Source organism: Chelon labrosus, assembly GCF_963514085.1.
Source record: "Chelon labrosus genome assembly, chromosome: 20".
Classification (NCBI taxonomy): domain Eukaryota; kingdom Metazoa; phylum Chordata; class Actinopteri; order Mugiliformes; family Mugilidae; genus Chelon; species Chelon labrosus.
In genome coordinates this window covers 21,748,998-21,776,947 of record NC_140353.1, presented here as the reverse complement: position 1 = coordinate 21,776,947, position 27,950 = coordinate 21,748,998, and the positions used below count along the sequence as shown (strand labels likewise).

General features: G+C 40.5%; 1 protein-coding gene across 1 annotated transcript; it reads left to right on the top strand.

Moving 5' to 3' along the window:
- Positions 1-48: 48 nt before the first annotated feature.
- Positions 49-27,950, top strand: gphna (gephyrin a; the record flags this gene model as incomplete). Its single annotated transcript, XM_084568439.1, has 24 exons — positions 49-238; positions 5,771-5,849; positions 5,942-5,999; positions 6,967-7,059; positions 7,242-7,336; positions 7,467-7,533; positions 8,433-8,729; positions 9,860-9,961; positions 12,747-12,884; positions 15,233-15,275; positions 15,416-15,553; positions 15,765-15,857; positions 17,369-17,424; positions 19,360-19,479; positions 19,642-19,700; positions 19,805-19,958; positions 20,078-20,199; positions 20,720-20,807; positions 21,330-21,403; positions 21,580-21,644; positions 23,789-23,892; positions 24,199-24,295; positions 24,404-24,542; positions 24,673-27,950. 23 exons carry the CDS (start codon positions 49-51, stop codon positions 24,535-24,537), a joined length of 2,466 nt encoding a protein of 821 aa, XP_084424565.1. The 3' UTR covers positions 24,538-24,542; positions 24,673-27,950.

Genomic DNA, 27,950 nt, shown 5'->3' with positions numbered 1-27,950 from the left:
TTGGAGGGCATTTGGGACACAAGTACATACAGCGAGGCGCGCACACGCATGCACACACTCGTGTCGTCCTCCAGAGGTGCAGCAGCAGCAGCAGCCCGCACACCACCACCACCACCACCACTACCACACAATTTCTATGTATGTGCCGTCACAGTGCAGACAGAGGTTGTAAACATGGCGGCGGACGGGATGGTGCTCACCAACCACGACCATCAGACCCGAGTGGGGATTCTGACGGGTAAGGAGGCTGTTTGATTTGACACGACAAAACGCTTCTTAATAGTGCACCTCTGTGCTGTTTCGTCGTCGGTTGCCTGCTCTCGTCGGTGTCACGATACTAGCTGTCTTCGCTGCAGAACTAGCTAACGTTAGCCAGCGGGCTAGCCGGTTCCGTTGACTCTTATGGCACTAACGTGTAAGTTACCTCCTCTGACAGGTCGGACAGATGTGATTTTTTGCTCAATGGGGAGATTATTTGCAACTCGGCGTTGGCGTTTGAGGCGAATGTATTTACACGTGAACACTGGCTGACACATAAGGGGTTGCACTTGATTTCTAGACGACAGTATAGTGGGATATTTTTATTTAGCGTCAAGTCAGACAGCAGGAAAAAGAAATCCCGGCGAACACTTTCAAAATGTGGGGCGAGCTATCCCTCGGCCAGCGTGTGCTGCACTCAGATTTAACAAAAACTAGCGCTTTTATTTTGAAACCCACCCCATGGTTTTCCCGATCTTATTTTGCTGTGAGCTGTCACCTTGATGCTAAGGAGCATTATATTTTGTAGCAATGTAGCGTTACCGAGCCTACACGAGCTGCATTATTCATGTCCCTTTGCAGATATGTTGGGCGCTATAGAAGATGCCTGTCATTAGCATCTTTTTATATTTATTTATACGGACGCTTTGACAGCCGTGTCATGTGGGCTCAGTGTCTGTGTTTTTATTTAACGCATAAACGTGCATTTGTCAGTAATACATTTTATATTTGGTTGGGTGTTAAAATTAGAACGCGAGGCGCAGCGCCGAGGCGAAACGGAATTGTGTTTTGCAGGTTGATTTTTAGCAGCTCCTCAAATTAGCTCAGCTCCGTGTTCGCCTCCGAGTCGTGCAGAGGAGGACCGGGAAGAGTAGACAGTCGTGTGACAGCCACCAGTAGTCCTGCTGCCTCCTCGCTAAGGAAAGGAGAGACGTGAGAATAATGCTAAAAGGGAGCTGGCTGGGAATTGTGTCGTGGTTTGATGAGCTAGCAGCTCAGCTAGCAGCAGCTAACCCCGCTGTCCGTCCGGCGGACGAGCACAACCTCCAGTCACATGTTAACGCACGTTCCCAACCCATTCATGTGTGTGTGGGACTGGGTGTGTTGCTTTACATGTCTACTGTGGAGGACATTTAAGTGAGGTCAACTTGATGAAATATAATCCTGCCGGTCAAGTTGTATACTGTAACGTTAAAGCAACATCTCTAATATTGTTATTACTAGAAGGCTTCATACACAGGTCATAGCCTTAGCAAAAGGCTGAAGGTAAACTGTAAAGAACAAGGGACCTACTTAGGGAAGTCCCAATCATTTTTTTTTCTGATAAAAAGACAGATCCCCCCCCCCCCCCCACACCCCCTCGAGATTCATAAAAGATTTTTTTATCCTACTTGTTTTCTCCTAGATCATGTATGCACTGTCCAATAAATAGGGCTGTCAGCGTTAATGTAGGAGGAGATGGTACCTCGTACCTTAGCTCCAGAAGCTCAAGCAGCTGGTGAAAACTTGTGTTCTTTAGTCCAGAAATTTGCTGGTCATCCAACGCCATAAACCCCATATCCCTCTCTGTAATATTGATTGTGCTGATGTCGTCTCCAGGAAACTTTTCTCTTATTTTAAACGTAGTGTTCAGTGTTTTTGTTTTTGCTGTTTTGGTGTGAATCAAGTTGGTAGTATTGAATGACAGTCTCCTACTACCACCTCACCAAACGTCCACATTGCTTATTTTACAAATTTGTATCTGACTCACAGCGTTTTCCAGAGAACCGTGCTTCCACACAGCGTGTTTAGTCACGTAATTTTGGTTCCTCTCCAATTTTTGGCAGCTTTGACGCTAGTCAACACAGAGGAAGGCAATGTTTTGACACTACAGGGACGTGGTTTGGGTTTTCGGCAGACCTAAAATAAGTAACTACAAAGGGTCGGGCTTGGCTGAAGCCCGATTCTGATCCGGTCCAGTCTTTTTAGAAATGCCTCGTTCAACCACAATAACTGAGACATTCCTACTAGTGATGGTTATTGCTTTCATTTTCCACACCCTATTAAGAAAGAGAAACGAGTAGAGAATTGATCCCACTAACAAATGTTCATGAAAAAAAAATTTCTGATTGACAAATCAGAATGTGAATATTCACTAACTCGCTACATGTACATTAATTTGTAGTCACAATTAGATCCAAATAAATTCATTTGTGATAATGAATTTATTTGGGACAAATGAGAATTAGTTAGCTCATAGGCTCTATAAAAGGAGATGTAGTTGGTTACTGGTGTGTCAAGCGGCATTTAAAGCATTTTTTTTGTTGCACTATTGGTGTTTTTGGGGCCAGAAGTGACCATTTTTAGATGAGGTTGTGGAGATGGAGAGGAGTCGGGGTTGGATCTGACTGAGAACCTGAGTACTGTATCCAGACACATATGGTAGAGACTTGGGGTGCTTTTACATCTATATTTCATTCTGACTCAGGGAGCAATGGATACAATATTCTTACAATGCTGAATTTAACCTTGGTTCGGTTTGTGTTCACAAGGCAATCAAGACAAAGTTCTGACATGCCCTCAAAACAATATTCTTGCAAACACTTTTGTGATTGGCCATCATTTTGTGGAAAATTGGATTTCAGGAAATAAATTGAAAATGGAGCAAATGTCGGCACTATTCAGTCTGATCAAGCATCTAGGCTATGTGTAGAAAACAATGTTTGCCTAAATGTGATGGGAAGATGAACTGCTGACACCTGTCGGTCACCTGTCAGGTACATTTGTCAGGTGCACACTCTTCCAAAGACATATCAGGTAAACAATTTGGTTATATAATTATTTCATAGTTGTATCAGTACGTAGGAAACTGAGACAACCCTCTCTAATAGGGCTCTGCTTGGTTCATTTATTCAAGTACGGAGTGCAATTGCTGTGTTCACACTGGCCCAAACAAGCTGAGGGATAAACGTTTCCTGTTTTGGACCACTGAGCTAGGTGGGAAAGCACCCTTGTCAGTCACATGGTGGCCCATCCTTAAGAATACCCTTCTTTAGTGTCTACTCTAAATGTGACCATAATTTACATTTACATACATAATTATGTTAAAGAAGCTAGTGATTGAGAGACCATAATTTATTAGCAAAATATTACCTATGACAATGACCATAATAATGACCAGGCAAGTGAGAAGATGAGCTGTTTTTTTCACTAACTTGTGCAGTATTGAATTGAGTACTGTGCAGTTGAATTTCTTTTTGATACCAGTGGAGTCTCCCCCTTCTGACCATTAGAACAAATGCAGGCTTAAGCACTTCTGCATTGACTTGACTTTGCTCACTTGGATACTACATCTTCTTCTTTTATTCAATCTGTTGTGTGCTGTGGTTTGTACCTACCAAAAGTTCTCCATGTAGGGGTAACTAGTGACAAGTGTCATGGGCGTCCAAGGCTTGCTAATGTCCTTGGGGAGCAAAGGTTGACCCATAAGATCTGATCCCACAGAAGAGCCTCAACTCACTTCTGCCTTGGTGGTCAGAGCTGTTTTGGCAGCACCAGAGCGCCTACACGTTATTAGGCAGGTGGTTTCGATGTAGTGGCTGATACCACATTTTGTCAGACGAAGAAGACGGAGACAAGTACTCTGTACCATTATAAGTACTGAATTATCTTCAGATCACTTAATAAAGTGAACATGTAAAAGTTTCATACTAAAAATTTGAAAAAATTAAAATGTTTAGCTTTCATCATTCCCTATCTCTTTTTCACACCCAAACACACATTGTACATACTCATACATAGATGTGCAAACACACAGGTAACTTTGTAGAGTAGTGGTAGAGTGGGCTTTTTTGCTTCGGTAAAGTATCTTGTCCTAATTGTTTTGATAGCACAACCCTAATCTATTTATATCTCTGAAGCACGGTCACAGTACAAATCACATCTGATTCTAAAACATCAAAGAAGCAAATTTTTGTTTTCCTGAAACAGAACCAGAACAGACAACATGTCTTCCAGAAGTGTCCACTGGTGAACAATCAGAGTGCCAGGGTATTCCCATATGTTCCAAGAAACTGCTTCTGCTTGTTGAGACTGTAGCATTGTGCCACATGCTAGTAGCATGACTACCATGCCTACACAATGACTACCAACATATAAGCAGGTAGCTAACCAGTGATAAATTAAGTCTTATCGTATCTTATCTTGGAGCTGCTTTTCTAGTTGGGTATTTATTGTAACCCCAAATTCTATGAGTAAAGTTGTAGTGTAAGTTGCTATAAAGTTGGTTTAGTTGCTGTTATTGGGAGCTGTTTTACATGTACTGATATGAACTGGTATTATATTGCAGTGTTATTTAAGCTGTATTGGACACAGCTGTGCTGCAGTTTTCCTTTGATTTTAGACAATTTGTTGGTGAGACTTCGCCAACAAATGGAGCGAGTGTAGCCACTATGTGATTTTTTTTTATGTTGTGAAACAGATTTGTTTGTCTGTCCAAAGAACACTGGGGATAAAACGAAATTTCACATTTTGGTGGATTCCTCTATTGACAGTGGCCTTCCCATGATCAAATATACCAACTCCTAACAGTGTGGCAGTATTGTGGGGGCGGCTGTGGCTCAGTAGGTAGAGCGGGTTGTCCACGAACCAGAGGGTTAGCGGTTCGATCCCCGGAACGTGCCACATGCCAAAGTGTCCTTGAGCAAGATACTGAACCCCCAGTTGCTCCCAGTGCGTGGCACTGGTGTGTGAATGTGTGAACGAATGGGTAGATGTGTCTGAGACTGTAAAGCGCTTTGAGTGCCAATAGGTAGAAAAGCGCTATATAAAAGCAAGGCCATTTACCATTTATTTCTAAAGCATGTTTGTTTCTGTGAGTGTTCCAACTTTCACCCAGATAGATCCACGGTGATAATCTGAATCATAGCTAAATATTTGTTTCCAGTGTACCAGGGTTTCAAAAGAAGATCTGTGTTAACTTCATAACAACAGATCCGAGTGTTCTAGTGACTGCAAAATGGCTTGAAATAAACAAAAATTTAAATGACATTGTGGGAAATATTCTAATTCAATGTCTTGCGGAGCATTAGTGGAGCTGGCTGATATCACTCCCATTTCTCACTATAAATTAATAAAGGCTTTGCGTGAAGATACGAAACAACCAGCTACACACTTTCTTTGAAGTTGATCTAGATATTCCCAAGTTTTTATTTTAACAATTCTGTATCATTGTATCCTATATTATTGTATCTTATTCTATTTAAGCAATACTGACTAAGTGACATTTATTTTTTGAAAGTGATATGCTACAGTTTTTCTTGGAAACTGACAGATTATAAACTTGTAATTAAAAGTCCAGGTAATAGCACTGAAATGTTAATCACATTTTGAAATTCCAAAGTAGCATCTCATTAGTGATGCTACTTTAGATGTATCAGGATCAATTTAATTTTTAATATGTGATCATTAAGAGCGCCCCAATCGTCCTGTTGGAGGTGTTGTGTTTGTTAACAAGACCTTCTCCCCTCTCCAGTCAGTGACAGTTGTTTCAAGAACCTGGCCGAAGACAGGAGTGGAGTCAACCTGAAGGACCTGGTCCACGATCCGTCACTGTGAGTCTACACATAACTTGTGCACACAAACGTAAAAACGCATACAAATGCTCACATCATACTAACTGTTATTACTCTGTCACATCCTTCAGACTAGGAGGGGTCATAGCAGCCTACAAAATTGTTCCAGATGAGATTGATGAAATCAAGGTACACGTCTTTGCTTCTAAATCACTCACAGTCTATGGGCCTGTTCAGAGCCTGCATTAAGATCCGACCTGGGTGATCCGATCACGTGAAAGACGGGTCTTAACAGCACCGGGATGCATTGAGATCGCATTTGAGAGATCCGATCTCGCATGTGTCAGGATGTAGCCGCATTCCTTTGGTAGTGTGAACGCAATGTGTCCTGGGTGGCATTATAGACCGCTTATACTCAACAGGGATGCTCCTGCTTCTGTGATTCTGTGTTAATTATGGATGCGGTCATTGATGTAGGAGGAGCCTCATTCACCGATGTCTTTATTTACCTTTATTACTGAAGATTACGCTACATATGGAAACTTCCAGGGTTGGAATTATAATCTGAGTTATGTACAGGTCTAACTAACATCAGGGCGGAGATCAATAAATAATAACGTGTGTGCCAGAGTCATGGTGCATACACGAAATAGCGCTGTTCTCGGTTCTGGAGCACCTGTAGTGATCCATTAGAGACAGCAGCTGTTAAAATATTCTACTGCGCCAGGTCAGATCAGGAGACCCATGTTAATGCCAGGTTTGAACACATGTACCTAAAGCTGTGTTCGGATAGCCCAGATCGTTTCTTAATGCAAGATCTGAACAGGCCCTGTGATGCACCTTACAGTAAGGACTTTACACACTTTCCTTCTAGGACTCATACATACATGATGTTAAACTGTTATGGAAGAAGAAACTGCTGATAGCCAAGCTGTGGCCAGTCATCAAGCCACAATTTATTTTAGACACTAATTGCAATGAGAATGTACCCATGTGGCACATTGAATTTCAGCAGCTTCTTAGAGTTAGTAGGCATTGTCTTGCTTAAGGACCCTTCAGCTGGGCAGATTGTCATTAATGGAGTTTGCAAGAAGCGTTGCTGCGCCTGCCTTGTGTTTGTGCAGTTGTTAACTTTGTGTGTGTGATATGTTTTCAGGAAACTCTTTTGGAGTGGTGCGATGTACAGGAGCTGAATCTCATTCTTACTACCGGAGGAACTGGGTTTGCACCTCGAGATGTTACACCTGAGGTACACATGCATACAGAAAACAACTGTAAATCAAAGCAAATTAAATACTAAAATACGTAAAGTTGTGATTTAGAGACAAGTTCTGAAGGGCAATTAAGCTCAATCAAAACCAAAAATCTTTGAGACAAAACAGGCTGGAAATATCTTAGTTAACTAACTAACTCTTTTTGATTGTGTTGTAGGCCACCAGAGAGGTGATAGAGCGAGAGGCCCCGGGTATGGCTCTAGCCATGCTGATGGGATCACTCAACGTTACGCCATTAGGCATGCTGTCTAGGTACATTTTCACTACGTGGATAGACACGATGTCTACAGCAGTGCTAATCTGATGTACATCTGTCTCCGATCAAGATCAGTGTGTGATAACTTACCCTGCTTTAATTTGCTTTATTCTGCTTTGTTTCCAGGCCAGTATGTGGTATCCGTGGAAAAACTCTGATTATCAACCTTCCAGGGAGCAAGAAGGGCTCCCAGGTACAGTTCTATGCTTTTTCTCTTGGTTCTATACTCGGTAGTCTACAACAGTGGTATAGATCTTTACTCTGCCCTATGTCTGCATGTTAGTTATTTTATCAAAATACATCACTCGACACAGAAATTGACAATAGATTTGACAAGTGAATGAAGTTAACATTGCGTTGCATTTACATTACGCATACTGACATGTTAAAACTGGAACTTTACAAGTGGAACTTGTGCCGGTGTCCCAAGACTTGATGCTTACTTGGACTTGCGAATCTTAGGACGTCCATGACCTCTTTGGCCTTTAGTCATTAAGTAGCTGTTCGGACGTTTAGGTCAGGTCAAGAACTGCTATTGGGGCCGCTCAGCTGATAGCAGCACAAACACAGTCAATGACTATCTAGTGAACATAGTCCGGCTTAAGTGTCAGATGTTTTTGTAAGAGTTTTTAGAAACACATTTAAATGGCAAATGGCCTTGCTTTTATATAGCGCTTTTCTACCTGTTGGTACTCAAAGGGCTTTACAGTCACAGACACATCTACCCATTCGCTCACATAAACACACACACATTCACACACCATGCTCGGACGCTTCGATCGATCCGCTATCCCTTTAGTTCGTGCGCAACCTTCTCTACCTACGGAGGCACAGCTACCCCCCTGAAGTGGATGCATCAAACCCAAAACCTTGGCGTCATCAAAGTAAAAATATTGCGTCCTGTGTCCGTGTGAAAAACACAGGATTCATTCTCTCTTTCATAACACTTGCTAAATATTAACTCTATTAATTATTAACTCCAGTTATGATGATGGTGGGGCAGTTTAATTTGTTGCTAACTGTGTCTGTTGACCTGTTGTGTTTGTTTAGAAGTTAAAATGTTCCTAAAATGAATTGTGTTGTTTTCTTCAGGAGTGCTTTCAGTTCATTCTGCCCGCTCTTCCCCATGCCATCGACCTGCTGCGCGAGGCCACGGTCCGGGTTAAATCCACGCACGCCGCCCTGGAGCAGCTGCCCTCCCCTTCTCCTTTGTTGGGCAACACGCACACCAACACGCACACCAACATGCATACCATGGAGCGCGGCACCCAGTGTGAGGAAGAGGAGGATGAAGAGGAAGACAGGAGGAGAGGTCGTCATGTGCACAACCACCACCACCACCACCAGCATGGCTCCTCCCACATCACCGCAGCCGCTATCGCTGCCAAGGTAACCAGTCGACAGGACACACCAAGACCAGTGCTGCTGCTGCTGCTGCTGCTGCTGAAAACTTGACAGATGAAACTTTAATGATCACTGTGGGAAAATTGGGTCATTGCAGCATCAGGCTACTGTACTATAGACAAATGCTGCTCAAATGCTAAACGCTGCTGCAGGACTCAAAACAAAAACATATATTAGGACTAACGAAGTAGACACAAAGTCAGAATGTCTCGAAATCTCAGATTTGGATTCCAAATAAAAATGCTTGAATAGGATTATTATCAGTGAAATAATGAAATTTTATTCATGAAGTCCATTTTTAGTAACGTAGCTGGTGAACGGTAGAAATAAGCTATTTACAATGTAAATGAATCTACCAGGACTGAGCACTTAATATTTTACTGGCGACATCAGCGCCTTTCAAGATGATGTTGCGTTGTGGGGGAAATGAGATGAAATTAAATTAGATACTCTTCAGTAATCCCTTGTGTATTGAAACCCATATGGCAGCTCCATTTTTCTTTTTTCACATGAAGCAGCTGTTTGTCTGAACATCGAAAAGTAAAGAAGACTTAAAAATAAAATACGCTTCTAGATCACTTCAGTTTCCATCATCGTAAAACATGTATATTCCTGATGATTCATATTGAAACAGACAAAATCAATAAACAGTTCACACGGGATAATAATGACTTGAATATAATTTAATTGAATAATGCTAAAGTTGGTTGCTTATAGGGTGCATTAGCTTTGATTGAAATTTAACAAACTGCTATGTTGACCAAAAAAATTCTAATGTTCATGTTTTACTTCAGGATTACGTTTTTATTATTTTATATTTCATTTCCTCCTCATCATTTCACAGCTGGCTCTAGAAAACCATTTTTATTCCTTGTAAGTCTGATGAAAGGTAGATAATGACCCCTAGATAATCACCAATTGTTTGAGAGGTATCCATAGTTGGGTTCATAATAATACGTGTCTTCCAGAGCAGCTGGTATGCCATTATAATGTCAACCTTTTATGACTTCATAACGATTTCATCTCATTCACTGTCTGTGTCAACATGCATCTATTGGTTTGTGTTTGTCTATGTTTGTCTGCATGCACCCATGTACTGTGTGTGTGTCCATCAGACGAGCCATGCAGTGGTCATGGCTAAGGGGACTCCCTACCTGCCTGGCGACACACCCGCCCCTCCCTCTCATTTCACCTGCTCCTGTACTCATGACCAGCAGGTGAGACACTCACACATACACCTGCCCTCCTCCTGCCATTGGTCTGTTCATCTGTCACACACTGTCCGTCAGTCACACACTGCAGGGGCCAGTTTTCATACAAGTGGGGCTAAGTCAACACTAATATAGCAGAAATTGTGTTTTAAGACACGGACGACCTCTGTCCAGACACTTATTTCGGTGCACTACAGCAACTAGCATAGATGACAAAATTAGCAATCTTTGTAATTGTTGCCCATGTTGAATCAACCATTGGTAGTCCAGGCTGATTTCTTTGTTCTGTGAAAAGGTCCTGCAATAGGGGTGTGACAATGCAGGGAAGGATATCTCTGCGTAATTGTGTCTAAAGGTCTGTTTCTGCCCCTCCCAACTAAAATGTCATTCTGGTATTTTCAAAGTAAAACAGGGTCAGCAGTGTGTCCAGAAGTCATAATTTAGGGTGCTAAAATGCTGTAGTAGTGTAGACTGTAGCTAGGACTGGAAGTAGCTATGCTTATCTTGATTTGATTGTTGATGGTTTGACCCAAGTCTGGATTTTTCAGTTCTCTGAACCTTACGTTATTCACAGCTGTTATTCACAAGAGTGGTGAGACCTTTTACTCATGACCTACATATATTAACACATACTCACACATCAGTCATCCTCTAATTAATTTAAGAGTCACCTACATATGTATATTGATATTATCATTAGTTTAAAGCGCCTATGAGTTCAAATATAATCCCTTGATACCTTCAAACACTTTACATCCTAAAATATACTCCTACTAGCCACAATATTTAAACCAACTGCTTAACAATGTGTAGGTTCCCCTTTTGTAGATAAAATATCCCTGACTCAACAAGGTCACTGAAGGTGACCAATTATCAAGTCCTGTAAATTGTGAGGTAGGGACTTTGGATCCACAGATGCCCGTTAAAATTCTGGACTGGGGAATATGAGGCCAACACACAAAATCTTTAAGCAACTGAACAACTGAACAATTTTTCCAGTGTAGCAGACTGCAACAATGTCTAGGTGGGTGGTATGTGTCGAAGTAACATCTACAAGAATGCCAAGACCCAAGGTTTCTCTGCGGAACTTTGCACAGGGCGTCATACTGCTTCTGTCAATGTGCCGTCTTCCCATGGTGCATTTCTGATGTACACATACCATTGTAGGCGCCTTTGGTTACGGACAGGGGTCACTGTGGGCATTTTGACCAGTCTGTAGCTATTCAGCCCCATGCACAGAAATGTCCTCTTACATAATCTTTTCCTCCAGCCTTCAGAAAAAAACACAGCTAATATGAATGATTGTCTAAAAAGGCAAAAAGCATTGCATGTGTCGTTTGTTCAATAGTAGGGCCTCATCAGCCTTAATTTTCTGTTGAGCTCCTGGCCAAGCAGGACACACCAATCCTGTGTACCCTACTTGGCCAGGAACCACTAACTGTCAGACAAAGTAAATGGTAATTGGTGTATATAGCGGCAGGTAGGAGCTAAATAGTTTTTCAGAAGTTGAGAGAGACAAAAGCTGATTTATAAAAACTGTGAATAATGGACTTAAAATTTGTGATTTTAATAAATGAGTAGAAACATTTATTTTTTTGTTTTGATAATATGTAAGTTGGATGTTTGAAGGGCCAGCTGTTTCCTTGTAAGTTCACATTTTGCCCTCAAGTGGTCAAAAAATATAAATAAAGTCTTTAATAAATCTCATTGTGTAAAATGTACCTAAATTGACAGTATGATATTCTTCATAGCAAGGATTGTGCATATGTCAACTGATTACATCCCATGTTAAGGTTATATTACTGAAGACAAATTTCCAAAACATACCATATATTTGAAATGTTCAATAAAATAATCGATTTATATTTTCAAATGCTTGGAATTAGCGAGATTACGTCACTGTTAACATTTAGGCCTGCTCCTGAACAAGGATTACCTGAAGTCCCTGAAGTGTGTGATTTTAATAATGTAGTTTGTTCCTAATCCCATTCTGTTCCATTGTACATGCAGTGTGTCTATAAATCCAGTTCATATGACCCAGCTATTTCTGTTCCAGACATAGTGCTTCAAGTGTCTTTTTTTGTTAATCATTTGAATAATACAGTGAAATCCAAAACTGAAACTTTGATAGCAATCTTTTTTTTTTTTTTTTACATAGGTCTTTCAATGGCACCTAAAATACTAACTGCTTTATTTTTTTTTCAGGAAGTTGCTAATTTTAGAGAAACCCAAACTTTGTTGCCCCATGTGAATGTGCCACACACTGATGTGGGAGTGAATACTTATAACACACAAAATCTCAGGTCCCTAACTAAACTGATTTTATGCTACGTAAAGCCAACCCTGGAAAAAAACATTGTACACATTGTTATATGCCTTCACACCACTTAGAATATATATCAGTATTGAACTATGATGTCTTACAGCAGGCGGAGTTGAGGGGAGGGGCCTCTGGGTATCGGTCTTATTCCAGTTTATCACACAGATACTCAATCTGAGGAGTTTGGAGGCTGTTATCACCTTGAACTATTTTTCGTGTTTACTTAGCCGTTCCTAAGCATTTTTTGTGGTGTGGCAGACTGCATTGTCCTGCCGGGGATGGCTGTGGGACACTATGAGTTGAAGGTACATAGACAGCAACGTGCCAGGACCAAAGGTTTCCCAACAGAACACTGCATTACATACATCTCATTGTCACATAGACTCAGCTTTAGTTGACAGTTAAACAAATGAAAAACTTTGACCAGCTTTAAGTGTGTGTGTGTGTTTGTGTGCATGTATGTGTGTGTAGATCCCGGACTCGATCATTTCTCGAGGCGTTCAGGTGCTTCCTCGAGATTCGGCCTCTTTAAGCTCCACCCCTTCCGAGTCACCACGGGCAACACAGGCAACCTCCCGCCTTTCCACCGCCTCATGCCCGACACCCAAGGTACACACAAACATACATACATGCACGCAGAAATGATCACTAGAGCATCAGAACCGCTGAAAACTAAAAAATCACTTTCAAGCCTAACAATGGATACAAAAATCTGTGTCACTTTGCATGGAACGTAAAGTTTTCTGTATATGCCTTGCAACGTTCATAGAGCATGCTGAGTATACGCATGGACATCTTTACTGCTGATAGATATGGAAAACTGTCTCAACAGTTCCCAATTTAATAAAGAGACAGTTCCTGCATGATTAGAGTTTCTGCTTATTTCCTTCATTCCCTAACCACCTTCTTCTTTAGGTTATTTTCTGATGGTTTATCAGATATTAAAATAAACTCCCAGTAAATGAGAGGTTGCCAATTTGATATACGAATGTAAAACCATGCTTTAATTCAGATTATTTTGATTTGATTTTTTTTTTTTGGTCCCAGTGTGACCATGTACATCATGTGCTAGTGGTTGGATGTTATCATCCTGATTGTCTACCTCTCGGTCACAGTTACCTTAACTCAACCAATGAAGTCTCGGGACTTGCGTGTTGTTTGGAAATGAATGGGAGTGAATGTGACTGTGAGGTTTGGCAAGACTGATATATACTGTACAGTACAGTAGATACTATAATCAGTTGTGGTACATTCATGTAAAAAATGTCCCAACAAACGTACATGAAGGGATTAAAATTGTAAAAGAAAATGCAAAAACTCAAATTATGCTGGAATTGTTTAAAAGGTTTTGTTTTAAGAACCTCAATTACAAAGCAAAGCAAGCCTTTATTTGTACCAGGCTTCTATATTGGACAGGCCTTAGTTTGAACATTTGAGACATCTGGAAGCCATCCTATTTCCTGGCCTCCTGTTTTAAATTGCTGTTGATACCACTCAGGATTGTTTACTTACGTTGGTCTGTGTTTCTCATCTCAATCACAATTCTGTTTTTATTTACAAATTCTTTCCAGTCATTTCCATTATCTACTTTCTTTTTTTTTGTGTGTTACTAAAGTACTTATATAGAATTGTGTCACGTATAGCAATAGCAGCATACAAAGCCAAAGGAAAAGCACAATAGTCTCCATGCTCCAGGAAAACATCTGACAAAGATTATTGGTCAAAAGGTTGTATTTTTGGAAACTTCTATGTGCTCAAAAATCGGTGCGTGGACTAATGTCTTTTTCCTTTGTACAACGTCAATTTTGAAACATGCAGGAAGAGTTGAGTTTCATCAACCCTGACTGAAAAAGCAGAAACATTGAGGTGATTGGAAGAAAGTAGTAATTGAAAACTGTAATTCTGTTAAAGTGAGAGTGGTGAGTATGATATAACTTTGTTAGTCTACTGATGGGGCATTAGTGTTGTGGAAATAAACTCTTAGTGAACTCAGTCATTTGTTTGAACCAGACATAGTCATTATATGAATACTGGCTTTATTTAAAAATTCATTTGGTAAGCTGAAATTTTATTTTCAGGTCAAGGCAGAGACATCTAGTAGTAAAACACCAGAGAAAAAGCAGTTATGAACTACTGAATGAATAAATGTGATATATTGGAAAAGTATCTTCTGAGAGAGTCTGAGGACGTAAGAACCTTCCCAGGTTTTAGAAACTGTTTTGATGAAGCTGTATTGGAAAGAAACTTCCATAGTAGTAGAAATGGAAAACGCAGACCAGCCAATATGAAAGCTTGGTCTGAGAAGTTGACCCAACAGTTTTTGTCATGAAATACAAATGGAAAACATTTTAAATTCACTTCTTCTGACCAGTGTGCTGGTGATCCTTTTGAAAATATTTTGATAAGTTGGTAGATATTAAGCCTGAACGAATGGTCACAGACCAGCTTGATTATCATGTCTGCTCTGGGGTGATTGACAAGTTGTCCTGAGGTTCTCAGTCAGAAGCATAACTCACCCCCAAACTTGCCAAGGTGTGCAATAAGGGATCAGACAAAGAGCTGCTGGTGTGCAGCTTTTGAGCGTGACGGTTAGAATTGACATTATTTCTGTTTAAAGTCCTGTGTATCCTAGAGGTTGCATGGTTTTTTAAAGCCAACTACAGCTTGTTGCAGGATGGGATAGTGTAGTCACGTTTAAAAAAACAAATGCAGTATTTTTCTGTTCCCTTCTCCGTGTACTGCAGCTAAAGGTCTAATACCTTTTGTGTTTGTATTTCAGGACTGACTTGCATTTCATGGTAGTATGGGCTTCATCTTTAGTGAAGTATTTCCACACACTTGATGAACCGCTGCTAGTTTGCTAGGCTCCTCACGTGTCTTCTAGGAGGTGTCAGTGCCATTTGCGTCTAACAATGACCAAATAAAGATTATCTGTATGTCTGTCTGTCTCTCTCCAGGTTCAGTCACGATGTGGCAGCAATGAGAACATTCTGAGAGCCAGTAAGTTCAGTGTGTATCAACTTGCGTCACCCTGGACAACATTGTGGCATTGGTTTTGAAGTGTACCCACAATTCACTCACATCTATTCTCTTTAACTATGTGTGTGTGTGTGTGTGTGTGTGTGTGTGTGTGTATATAGGCCACAGTGCGGTTGACATCAGTAAAGTGGCACGTCGTCATCGCATGTCCCCCTTCCCATTGACGTCAATGGACAAAGCCTTCATCACTGTTCTAGAGATGACACCTATTCTGGGAATTGAAGTCATTAACTACAGAGGTGAGTCTGCAGAGGTGTGAGTGTACAGTGTGACTGTAGAGCTTCTGTTTTACTCTGTAGTCTGTGACCATTATAGGTCACTGGCCAGTTTGCTGCTTAAACTGTACACACACTTTAATCACTATTGTATTATTATTGTATATGTAACAAAGTGTGTGTCGTTGCAGTGTTGTTAGCACTAAATTGGACTTGTTCTGACTGTTCTCTGCAGATGGTTTGGGTCGAGTTCTTGCTCAGGACATCTATGCCAAAGACAACCTTCCTCCATTCCCTGCCTCCGTTAAAGATGGCTATGCTGTACGAGGTGAGACCATTAATACGGTTTTATTGGTAAACTTTACATTATAGACACGAATGGAAAACTAGAGCCATGGAAATGACATCAAGGATCTGCATTTATCTATTCATTAAGTTTACTTAGTTGTTGGAAGATGAATTACAGAGCACCTTTCACCTTCCCCAAAAAACTAACTGCGTGAATGCGCATACACATGAACTTGTACTTGGCTGAAGCACTCTTGGATTTTATTATAGAACTCAGTCAGTTTGGATATGAGTCTGTCAGCTTGGCACATCTTCATATGGAAATATTTTCCAATCTTATTTGCAAAAATGTTCCAGATCTTTCAGACTGTGTGGGCATCTCTTGTGCATGGCACTCTTCAGGTTCCCCACAGATTTTCCATAGGTTTCAGGTCTGGGCTCCTGTGAAGCCTTTCCTAAACGTTCATCTTTTACTGCCGAAGACGTTCTTTTGTTGAGCTGCATGTGTGCTCTGGATCATTGACATGCTGAAAGGTGAAAGTTCTCTTCATTTTCAGCTTTTCAGGCAGAGGTCAAAAGATTCAGTGTCAGAACTGACCTGTACTTTGAGCTATACATGTACATGGTTCCCTCCACCTTCACTAAAGCCTCAGTTGCAGCTAAACAAAAGCAGTTATGACCACCATCCTTCACAGTAATTGGTTTTGTATTTATATACAAGACCACATACAATGGCACATCTACCCTCTGACACATTTACACACCAGTGCCAGGCACTCAAGGACACTTCAACAGGTGTTCAACTGGGGATCATTGTTTTTGTGCTGTATGTACTTTACCTGACAATTTTGGGCAAAAGGGTGGTCTCATGGTCTTAGACCATAACATCCAAGCTAGTCTTTGATCAGAAAAAGCTTGTGTCTTGCCACTGTGCTCCATATCCCAGAGAGGCAGAAAAGAACAGAGATTGTCACATGTAGTGAGCAGCCAGTACTCCTTAATGTTTCTGTCAGCCTCTTGACAGCCTCCCATGCCAGTTTTCTGATTGGCTTCTCAACAGGGACTCTTGTTTTTGATATTGTCACTGGTGTATGATGTTATGTCCACTCTTTGGTGACTGTCATTACTGTAATCCATGATATATCCCATGCATTGGGAATTTTGGCAGCCGTCACCTGAGCGATAACTCTTAACATGAGTCTCTGTTGCTGCTTTGTACGATGTTTGCAGCCCATGTCAGAAATATCATATAAGAACAGCTGAGTTTTACTTGGAGTTAATCAGAGTCTGAACATATCCACGAACCCCATTATAAAAAGGTAAAGACACTTCTGAAGTTAGGTTATTCTATGTTTTTCTGAAATGTTTAATTTACAGGGTCATTGCATAGACTGTGATTGTTTTAATAAAAGGCATAAACATTTGGATAAGATTTATGTATGCTTGACTTAACCAGGGTATCATTTTGGCTGTCTATTTTTAATATTAAAAATGAGTTGTCAATGGTCTTATTTCTGTTATTAACTTACTGTCATTGTCATTGAACTATAGCTGCTGACGGCCCGGGAGATCGCTTCATCATGGGAGAATCACAGGCTGGACAACAGGTCAGCTCTAATATTATAACACTGTTGAGTGTTGAGTAACACTGTTACTGTTGAGATTAAACCTTTACCATTGACGGTTCATAGTGCTGGTGAAAGAAGGAAGTGAAGCTTTAATGTTAATAACTCATCCGAGCTTTTATAGCAGGAGCAATGTCAAACCAGTATTTCTGGTTTCTGTGGTAGAGAGCCAGCACAGCTTTCATGAAGAATTTTGAGTCATTCTTCTTTGCTGAACAGATTCAGCTCTTCAGTCAGATCTCTTTAGGTCATTTACAGCAACTATATTCGGTCTGGGTTCAGGCTGGGCTCTAAAAGGCAGACGTCTGAAACCATTCTGTTGTAAATTTACTTCAGTGTTAAATTTACTTCAGTGTTTCTCCCTGTGAAACACCCAACTGCTTCTGAGCTTCTGCTGGCAGACAGCCACTCAACGCTTTATCCTGAAACATACCTTGATAAACTCTGGATAAGGTCAAGCTAAGAAAGATTTAAGATTCAGATTCAGATTCAGAAAACTTTCTTTGTCCCCAGGGGGCAATTTAAGACACAAGTGAGCAGCTTAACGTGCAAGTACAGACATTTTAAGGTGCAAAGAAACAAGATACAAGATACAAAATACAAAGTATATACAAGTCACCATGCCATAAATGTTATGACTATCCAAAATATCCATGGAGAATGTAAACAGACTGCAAATCAGCAAAAGCAGCAAATCATCCTCAAATCATGATTCTTTAAAGTCAATCTACTGTAGCTCTAACCCACAGCTCCAGTCTAATGTTATTGACTAAACCCCAGATCTGCCTGACTCTATTAGCTTTTGTTGTCATAAGCCTACATTCTCACATGCTTCTCCCAACATACACCGAGAGCATTTGAATGATGTATTCAGTATTGACGGAAGTGATGAATGGGCTGCAGTTAAATCTGCAGGTAACACATTTCTCTGCAGGTTGACCAAGCCGGATCATAAAAATGAACATTCTGTTTAATAGTGAATGGGTTGTGGGTGAGTGGAAATATAGCCCTAGACCATAGACCATTAAGGAGGAAACTAACTGCATTCACTAGAAAGTGAATTTTCATCACGCACAAATTAACTAACATTACCAATTGAGTTTAATGGTTTAAAGATATCAACTAGTGCTCAAGCTTTTGTGGAAATATCTGTCGCCATTTTCATTTTACCAAAAAAACAAAGGATGTTTGCTTTTAATCAAGGTTTATCTATTAAAAACCAGCCTACCTCAGAGTTACTAAAGCAACACACTTAGAGAACATCACACTGAGAAATAATAGTAATGTGTGATTAGGTGTATGAATACTTGTGAGAGCCATCACTAACTGGTAAATGGCCTTGCTTTTATATAGCGCTTTTCTGCCTATTGGTACTCAAAGCGCTTTACAGTCACAGACACATCTACCCATTCGCTCACACAAGCACACACCAGTGCCACGCACTGGGAGCAACTGGGGGTTCAGTGTCTTGATCAAGGACACTTCGGCATGTGGCACATTCCGGGGATCGAACCGCTAACCCTCTGGTTCGTGGACAACCCGCTCTACCTACTGAGCCACAGCCGGCCCGTATAATTCTCAATAGTATGACATTTGTTGAAATAAGGTTGTTGGTTTTTTTTGTTCAGCTTAGCTAGATGCTGATCTGACAATAAAAATATAACATGCTGACAATCCCATAGACTTTGCTTACTTTCTTGTCCTTCCACTGTAAATGTTATATGCACGTTGATGCATTTTATGACTAAAACACACCCACAACTGACAGCATTGAAATACTTAGTGCCTGGGAAGTTATTCCATGATTTCAGTGACTTTATCCCAAAAAAATTCTAAGATAAAAAATCTGTCATATGATTTTACCAGAATAGAATTTACCACATGTATGTTACTAATTCCATTTGTATGTGTGTGCAGCCAACCCATACTGTGATGCCAGGTCAGGTGATGAGGGTGACAACCGGGGCTCCAATTCCCTGTGGAGCTGATGCTGTGGTGCAAGTAGAGGACACCGAGCTACTGAGGGAGTCTGAGGATGTAAGAATTTAGGATTTTACCTTCAACACTGTCTAGTTTTAACTGCTGTGGATGCTGATTGCTGATGGTCACAGTCTTTCCATTTCTTCAACACTATCCTTGAACAGTACGGTTTATGTTATGTTGGTAAGCATGGTGATATTGATAGTCTGTCGGTTACAGGGCACAGAGGAGTTGGAGGTGAGGATAATGGTCCAGGCCCGGCCCGGGCAGGACATCAGGTAAAGTAAAAGCAGTATTCTAAAAGAACTGAACAGAAGCTAAATCCCGTCAGAGATGCATTAAAATGCCTTCCGTCATTAAACGTGTTGGCGTGTCTGGTTAGGCCAATAGGTCATGACATCAGACGAGGGGAGTGTGTGCTGGCTAAAGGAACACATATGGGCCCGTCAGAGATTGGCCTGCTTGCTACAGTGGGGGTGACCGAGGTCAGCGTGCACAAGTTCCCTGTAGTAGCTGTCATGTCCACTGGAAACGAGGTACAAACTCCTTAAGAGATGCAAATCCACCCAGAATTTTCTTTTGATACTCTCTCTTAGAGTGTTTGGTTACTGCTCCCGAATCAAGCCCAGTTGAATTAATCTGTGTGTGTAAACAGCTGCTGAATCCAGAGGATGATCTCCACCCAGGGAAGATCAGAGACTCTAACCGCTCTACTCTCCTGGCCACCATCCAGGAGCATGGATACCCCACCATCAACCTAGGCATTGTTGGAGACAAGTACGAGTAGCTTTATACCAAAAGTGCTCTGTCGTGTTGATAGATTTGTCTGTCTTTAGAGTTTTGAACAATAATTGGGCAGAGGAAAGAAAAAGAAAGTGTTATATAACATATAGTATGTTCGTTATTAATGTAAGTAAGTTTTGAATTTGTATAATTCCAGATCAGTCTTACCAGTTGAAAATGAATGTGTTTACTGCCCCCATTTAAAATAGATACAACTGGGAGCCTAACAGGAGGCAGATTTAAAGGATAAAGTAGCACAGACAGAGATATCCTGACTGTCAGTCTTTCTGCACTGCCACTTGGAATATTTTCAGTCTTTTTTTCCTGGTAATCACCCACAAACTTTTATAAGTTTTCCAGTTCAACACAATTCTAATGACATCATTGTGACATTAACAAAGTTTTTCTATCAGTATTGATAAATCTCCTCCCCAGAGACATTGTCCAGATGTTTTTATATGTAGAGTAGCACTCAGATTAGTGGTTATCTGATGAATCATGCTTGTGTTTTCAGTCCTGATGACCTGCTGTCAGCTCTCCATGAGGGTATCAGTCGTGCCGATGTCATCATCACCTCTGGGGGTGTATCCATGGGAGAGAAGGTAGCCTCCCTGACCCTTTGCTCAACTAACTGAGCAGCTGACATGTTGAGCAGATATGCAAGTTTTTGATAAGGATAAGGCCAGTTGTTCCTCATCCGTTTTAACAATGTGTACACCGATCAGGCTTTACATTATGACTGCCTTCCTAGTATCGTGTAGGTCTTCCTTCGTTTTTGTGTGTGTGTGTGTGTGTGTGTGTGTGTGTCTGTGTCAGGCTGCATCCTGCTGGGGATGGCTGCTGCCATCAAGGAGTGTCATTGCTATGGGGTGGGGGTGTCTGGTCTGGTCTAGGTGGTGCTACATGTCTAAGTAACATCCACATGAATGAATGCCAGGTCCAAAAGTTTCCCAGCAGAACATTGGATTGTCTCAAGATGGTCAATGTTATTTACTTCTAGTGTCAGTGCTTCTAGTGTCCTGATTTTCCTGTAGGCCTGATTTTTCTGTTGTAACAACAGATTGGCAGTTGATGCAGGTTCAGTTTTACAGTATATTTGACCTCTGTGTGCTTGTGTTGAACAGGACTACCTGAAACAGGTGCTGGATATTGATCTTCATGCTCAGATCCACTTTGGTCGAGTCTTCATGAAACCAGGGTGAGATGGGGGAGAGGGTGGTCTGTCTTGTCTTCATAAGGTTGCCTCTACTGCATTCTACGTTCTGATACTATTACAGTATAACTGCTGATTGCAGTACTACTACCACTGTTGGCTCTATTACTCATGCAACCACTATCTCTGTTATTATCACAACTTATGTTTCTGTTCTTCAGTCTTCCTACTACCTTTGCCACAGCTGACATTGATGGAATACGGAAACTCATCTTTGCTCTGCCAGGTAGCATATTTATGTACTGACTGTATGTTGTCTCTCTCGTTGGTGTCCTCTGACTCAGCACCTATTAAGATTATAGCCATATCACATTTAGATGTATGCAATCACACCAGTAAAGTGGGACCACTGGAAGAGGACTGAGGAATTCTGTTGGTTTGTCAGGACACAATTTTTTTTTGTTTCATTTCTTTCTCAAGCATTTGCATTTGCATACTGACGTCCACTCGATGGGAGGGGTGGAAATGTCATTCTTCTGATCTTCTGACACAAACACAGAATGTGTTTTCTGACAGATTTTCAGATTTCAGTCATTTTAAATACACGTGCCATGCATTCTGTCTCCTAACACTCACATTAATTGGTGTCAGTATGGTGGCCGGGATATCTAGCACAATGTGGAAAGAGAGAAGAGCAAGGATTAATGTTTGTTATTGTTATTTATTGCATGTAATATCGGCATTGCAGTATTTAACAATGTCATTGCACATTATAGATTGTCCTTACATCGGGCTGCTATATTATATAGTTACACAGTACCCCTGATGCACATAAGCACAGATCTGGATCCTAAAATAGTTGCTTTTTTAGATCAGGGGATCTGATGGGGAGTTGTCCACAGCCATTGCTGTGAAACTGCTACCCATATTGGGGAAAAAGGACATATCAGCAGTCTAACTACAGTTACGAACTTCCCATTTAGAATACCTGTATGCACTTGTTCCTCTCACTTTACAGAGTGTCTGCCCTATGTCTTCCCCTCTACCATTTCGTTTGCACCAACTAATATAGTAAAAAAATAATGAACATTTAAGAGCTGCTAACTACTGTCTTCTAAAATTCAATTGAAATTGAATGGAACCCTCAGTCTCTGTAGCTCAGTGTGAAGCACAGTGCATGCAATAATTGCTTTAATTTCTAATGTTAGACATTAGGTTTTGTCTAACATTCAGGAAGAGATTTGAAACTGTCTTCCTTATAAAATTTCTTCACCTTTGCTACTTTATATTTCAAATGCTCCTTTGTCAGTCTAAATCATCTGTATTGGGTAACATCAGGACTCTGACTATCCCACTCCAAACTCCACTCCAGACAGGTTTGTTGTGTTTGAAATACACATATTTCAATCACAACACACACATATATATGTATACACACATACATATAGGCGCAGTGGCAGCAAGACAACTCCAAATCATGTTGCTGTCTCCGCCATGCTTCCTTTGTCATGTTGTTTTCATGTTGGTGCGCTTCGCAGTTTTTACACCACACAGTGCATTCAGTTTCATTGTTCCTCAAAAGTAATGTTGTGAACAACAGGGCTATATTTTTTAAAGAGTAGTGGCTTCCTTCTGTTGTGCATGGCCAGTTATTTGGTGGACTCATGAACAAGGGTAACCAGCTCCAATGATTCCTTAGCTGTTGCTCTGGGCTCCTTTTTTGAATTTTAAGACAATTTTTATTGGTATTCAACAGTCATTGCAGTGGCGGTGCTGATGACTGCACCACTCTGCCACCCTTCCAGATATTTCCAATCGTGGTCCTTTTCAAGGCATATTTAAAAATGCAGACCATGGTTGAAACTAAACAAGACTGCCATGACTGGTTTTTGGATGTAGCTCAACCATACCAGCATTAAAACATCCTATTCTAAGTATAAATGTACTTTAGCACTTCTCTACTTCTAATCACTGAAAGAAGATTGATGCTGCCTTGGAAAAATGCAATACTAATTTGTTACAATACATTTTATGTCGGTTATAAGTTTTTTATCATAGTTTTTCCATTGAAAACAATCGATGACAACATGACTGGTGCAAAATACTGTATATACAACTTTATCTCTGGTCCATTCATCTGAATTCTCTAGTAGGAATTCTGAGTTATAACACTAGCATCTAGCCAGATTTCTTAAGTGGGAACATACTTGAGACAGTTTTGCTGATAGCAAGGTTTGTTGACTTAGTACAAGATCTCCACAGTTGGTTTTGGCCATAACACTGAGATACTGTTCCAAGTGCAGTAAATTCCCATGGGTCGGTCTGGGTTATACTAGTGCAAAGAGACAGGCAAACACAGTGTTTTGTATGTTCAGTTGTCAGTGCAGTAGGCTTTCTTTCTTATTAACCCAGTATTTTGTTATGTTCTAGGTAACCCAGTGTCTGCAGTGGTGACATGTAACCTGTTTGTGATTCCTGCTCTAAGGAAGATGCAAGGCATTCTGGACCCTAGGCCTACAATCATTAAAGCTAGGGTAAGAGACGTGATACCTTCACTAGCCCCTTACCCTAACCCTCCATCACAACTGAATGCCTAGCCTCAACCCCAACCTTTACACTAACCTTAATACACACACAAACTATTACCAATCCATAATATTAGACTGAAGTAACATACAGACATGAGAGTGGTTTGCTACTATATCACTCCAGAAAGTATCTGTATTTTCTAAAAATATTTTAGCATGAAGCTGCTGTGTATGTAGACAGCTATTTTATGATACTATTAGCTTTAAAATGTTTTGGACAATATTAATATATCATGAGTGTCTGTATTCCAGCTTTCCTGTGATGTTAAGCTGGATCCCAGACCAGAGTACCACCGCTGCATTCTTACTTGGCATCATCAGGAGCCACTACCCTGGGCACAAAGCACAGGTGCGTGCATATACACACACACACACATATGCTGTGACACACACATATGCTGTGACTCACACACCGAGTGACTGCATGAGCCCTACCATTCTCTCTTTCTCTCTCCAGGCAACCAGGTATCCAGCAGGCTAATGTCAATGCGTAGCGCCAATGGTCTGCTGATGTTACCTCCCAAAACAGAGCAGTATGTGGAGCTGCATAAGGGAGAGGTCGTGGACGTCATGGTCATCGGACGGCTATGATGCAGGTGCGTCAGTCTCTCATCTGTTTTATTCACCTGTAGTCATACATGAGAGCTGTATGTAGTGTATATTTTACTACAGTAAAGGGGCAAAACACACAACACTAACAAACCCCCAAAATATTTTTCTCCCCAGACTTAATTGTCACTCGCTACCGATTTCCATGGCAGTACCAGGACTTCTTGTCTGGACAGCATACGGGCGGGGGCAGGAAGTGATGCATGTCTACCTGGTCGCCATTAGCTGTGATGTCATATGCAACAGCCAATCGGAGCCAGCGCAGGCTGAATCCTCATTGGTCTGCTCTGAGGAGATCACTGTATTTTAAAGAAGAAAAAAAATGTGAAAAAAATATATTAAAATATGAGATTTATTCTGTAATATTATTATTATCCTGACGATAATGATTATTAATATTCTTAATTAATATTCTATTTATTATTATTATCATGGTTCTGATTGAATATTATCATCTTAGTAGTATTCATGCCCTCTTCTCTCCTGTTCATTTGCTTTGTGCGTTTAACATTTTTCCCTGGTAGATATAGAGATATAGAGACTAGACCCTCCTTCCTCCACTCCTCCTGACCTTTTCTCCTTTTTCTCGTTCTTCTTTTTGTACTTCCACCTTGACTATTGCTCTGGCGTCCAGTGTCCACATATAGAGACTCTTTGATAACCCGTCCCTGCAGTATCACTACATTTATTGTCTGAACACACTGACCCTAACATCAGTATTGACTGAAATATGAACTTTAAAGGCTGATGATGAAGACAACTTTTGGTGATATAGTCTGTACCAGTACAGTAAATTATTACATCTTTGCCAAAAAGTTAAAAAAAACAAAACTTTTTTTATGATTTTTTTTTTTTTAATTATTATTATTATTATTTTTCTCTCCAGATAAAACAATTGCAAACCATAATGCGACAGTACTCTTCATGACTCTCAATGAAAGCCATGAAATACTTCTAGCTGGGTCAGTGGCTCATCTTTAGGGCAAAGTGAGACAGGACTTAAATCTTCCCTCATCACACTGGAATGAGTCCTTTGTTCTGACATCAAATATAAACATAATCGTAACAAAATACATACAGTAATGACTGTGATCTGTAGTCATATTAGAGGTGGGCCACCCAGACCATATTAGTTAAACCCTGCATTCAAGTGGTGTTTGATGTATCCGAGTCTCAAGTTTACGTCATAATTAAGATCCTTTGATAAATGTGTTTTTATGTTTAAGACTATTAAGGAATAAGGCTGACTTTATTCTATATTTTTCTAACTGTAATAAAATCCCGTGAAAAGACCAAAAAACATCAGTCTGTTAGTTCGTGTCTCAACGCTTTCTGACTTTCTTATCCTGTTTGTGGCCTTCAGCCAAAAGACCAACAGGTGAAGATCCTTAATTGAATCAAGTGACATTTTAGGACATGCTCTTCATTTCCTTTCCCGCTCTGACAAGATTGAAATCTCATGTCTGTCTGTTTAGCTACAAACATGAAGCTACAAACATGTAACTTCTTAGAATCTTAGGTGAATCTTAGAGTTGCTTTTAGGTGGGTTTCGTTCATTCCAGACAGACAGTCAAGAGCTTTAAATTCAGTGAACAAAGTGTGGAACTATTTCTTCAGGATATTTCAGAAATATCTCGGACTGTTTTTTTTTATTATAAATTTTCAGTAACTTACTGAAACAGCTGAGGCCAGTGGCAAATATTGCACAAACAGGAGTGCATATATTGTGGACTGTTTCAGCTGTGGATTAATCCACATTTTGATATCCAGCGTACAATTCTGGCTTCAAGACAGTGTATGTGTGATTGGTCCTTTCATGGGATTAGTTGACAAAATATAGATTACTGTCACATACTTATCTGTTAAGTAGCCAAAGATTACAGTAGATGGTGACAGCATAACTACACGAACATAAATGAACAAGCTGCTTGAATGAGTTGTGACATACTTCATTCTCAACTCAGAGAAAACTCCAACCTGACATCACTTGAAAGCAGGGTGTCACATTCAGGTGCTTGTAAACTACACTACGTGTATTTCTACCATGATGATGGTGTTAAGGTGCTTGTTGAAGTCAAAAGAATCAATACAGTTCAAGGCTGTAAATCAAGACGACATTTGACTGCTTTTCTCTCAATGTACTGTATGTAGTCTAAGGATATAGAGAACCTCCTTTGATATTTAGCCCACTACAAATCTTAGTTTACCCCTAGCATTAACAAAATAGTAGACCTGTTGGCTGTAGTATCTTGCTGATTAAACCCTGACTGTAAATTGTTTACCAATCAACAATGATCATCAAATGCATTATATGTAATCTGTGAGTCCCAAGCATTCACCTGTGCACCACAACCATGACAGTTGCTCTAGTTTCTCTTTCTTCCCATTAACAAACTCACATGGTCATTGGTCTAATGCTGCAAAGCTGAAAGACAACAAGGTGACAACGCTGATGTTTTTTCCTAGATGTCAGTTGTTCCTGGTGATCTTTTATTTTCAGTTACCCATAAAATATGAAGTGAAGTGTATTTACTGATTAAAAAAAAAACTCATGTCTGCTATCTTTCCTCTGTGAACTGAAAGCAGCACCAGTCAGAATGTCTGAGCTTTGACCGCTCTCCTGATAGGCTGACACACTGTTTTTCCACCCCTCCCCTTCTTCCTCATTGTTCTCTTTTCCTCCTTTCCCTTTACACACTTGCATGCCCATACAGGGGGGCGTTTCTTTCTCTTTGGGCAGGTGTTTTTCCAGGCTTGAGACCAGGGTGCAGCACCTAGGCGGGGCTTCTGATCTGACTAAATTACATTGATGGCAATTTTCGGTGTGATTATTCGTGTGCAGGCTCCGGTGCTGACACGGTCTTTTTTCCTCTACCTTGGCTCTCAGAAACTTCCCAGTTACCTCAAATGCACCATATATATGTATATCAGTGCGTAATGCTGGGTTCATGTCATGTAAGACAGAAGGAAAAGAACAGGGTCACACTTTTTGCATTTAAAAGGTGGTCATTAATTCTGTGAAAATTAAATATAGAACATTTCCGCTTTTATGTTTTTCCCATATTTGGCAGCTCACTAAATCCAAAATGACATGAATACAGCATCCGAGCACGTCCTGGCACCTGCCCAAGGAGGACCAATCCAACCCAGATAGATTCATTTGAGTAAGAAGAAGCAGGTTATTGTTAAACTGCCTTTGTACTGAGTGATTCGTAACACTGGACTGAACTCAGTGTCACACTGCACACACTATAAACTATGACCAGCACTTGTAATGAAGCAATGACACAGCATTCTACTACTACTGTATAAATATAATAAAGAGGATGTTTTTCTGTAATGATATTATTGAAACTGAAGATGAATTAATAAAAATAATCTTGATTATTCTGTAA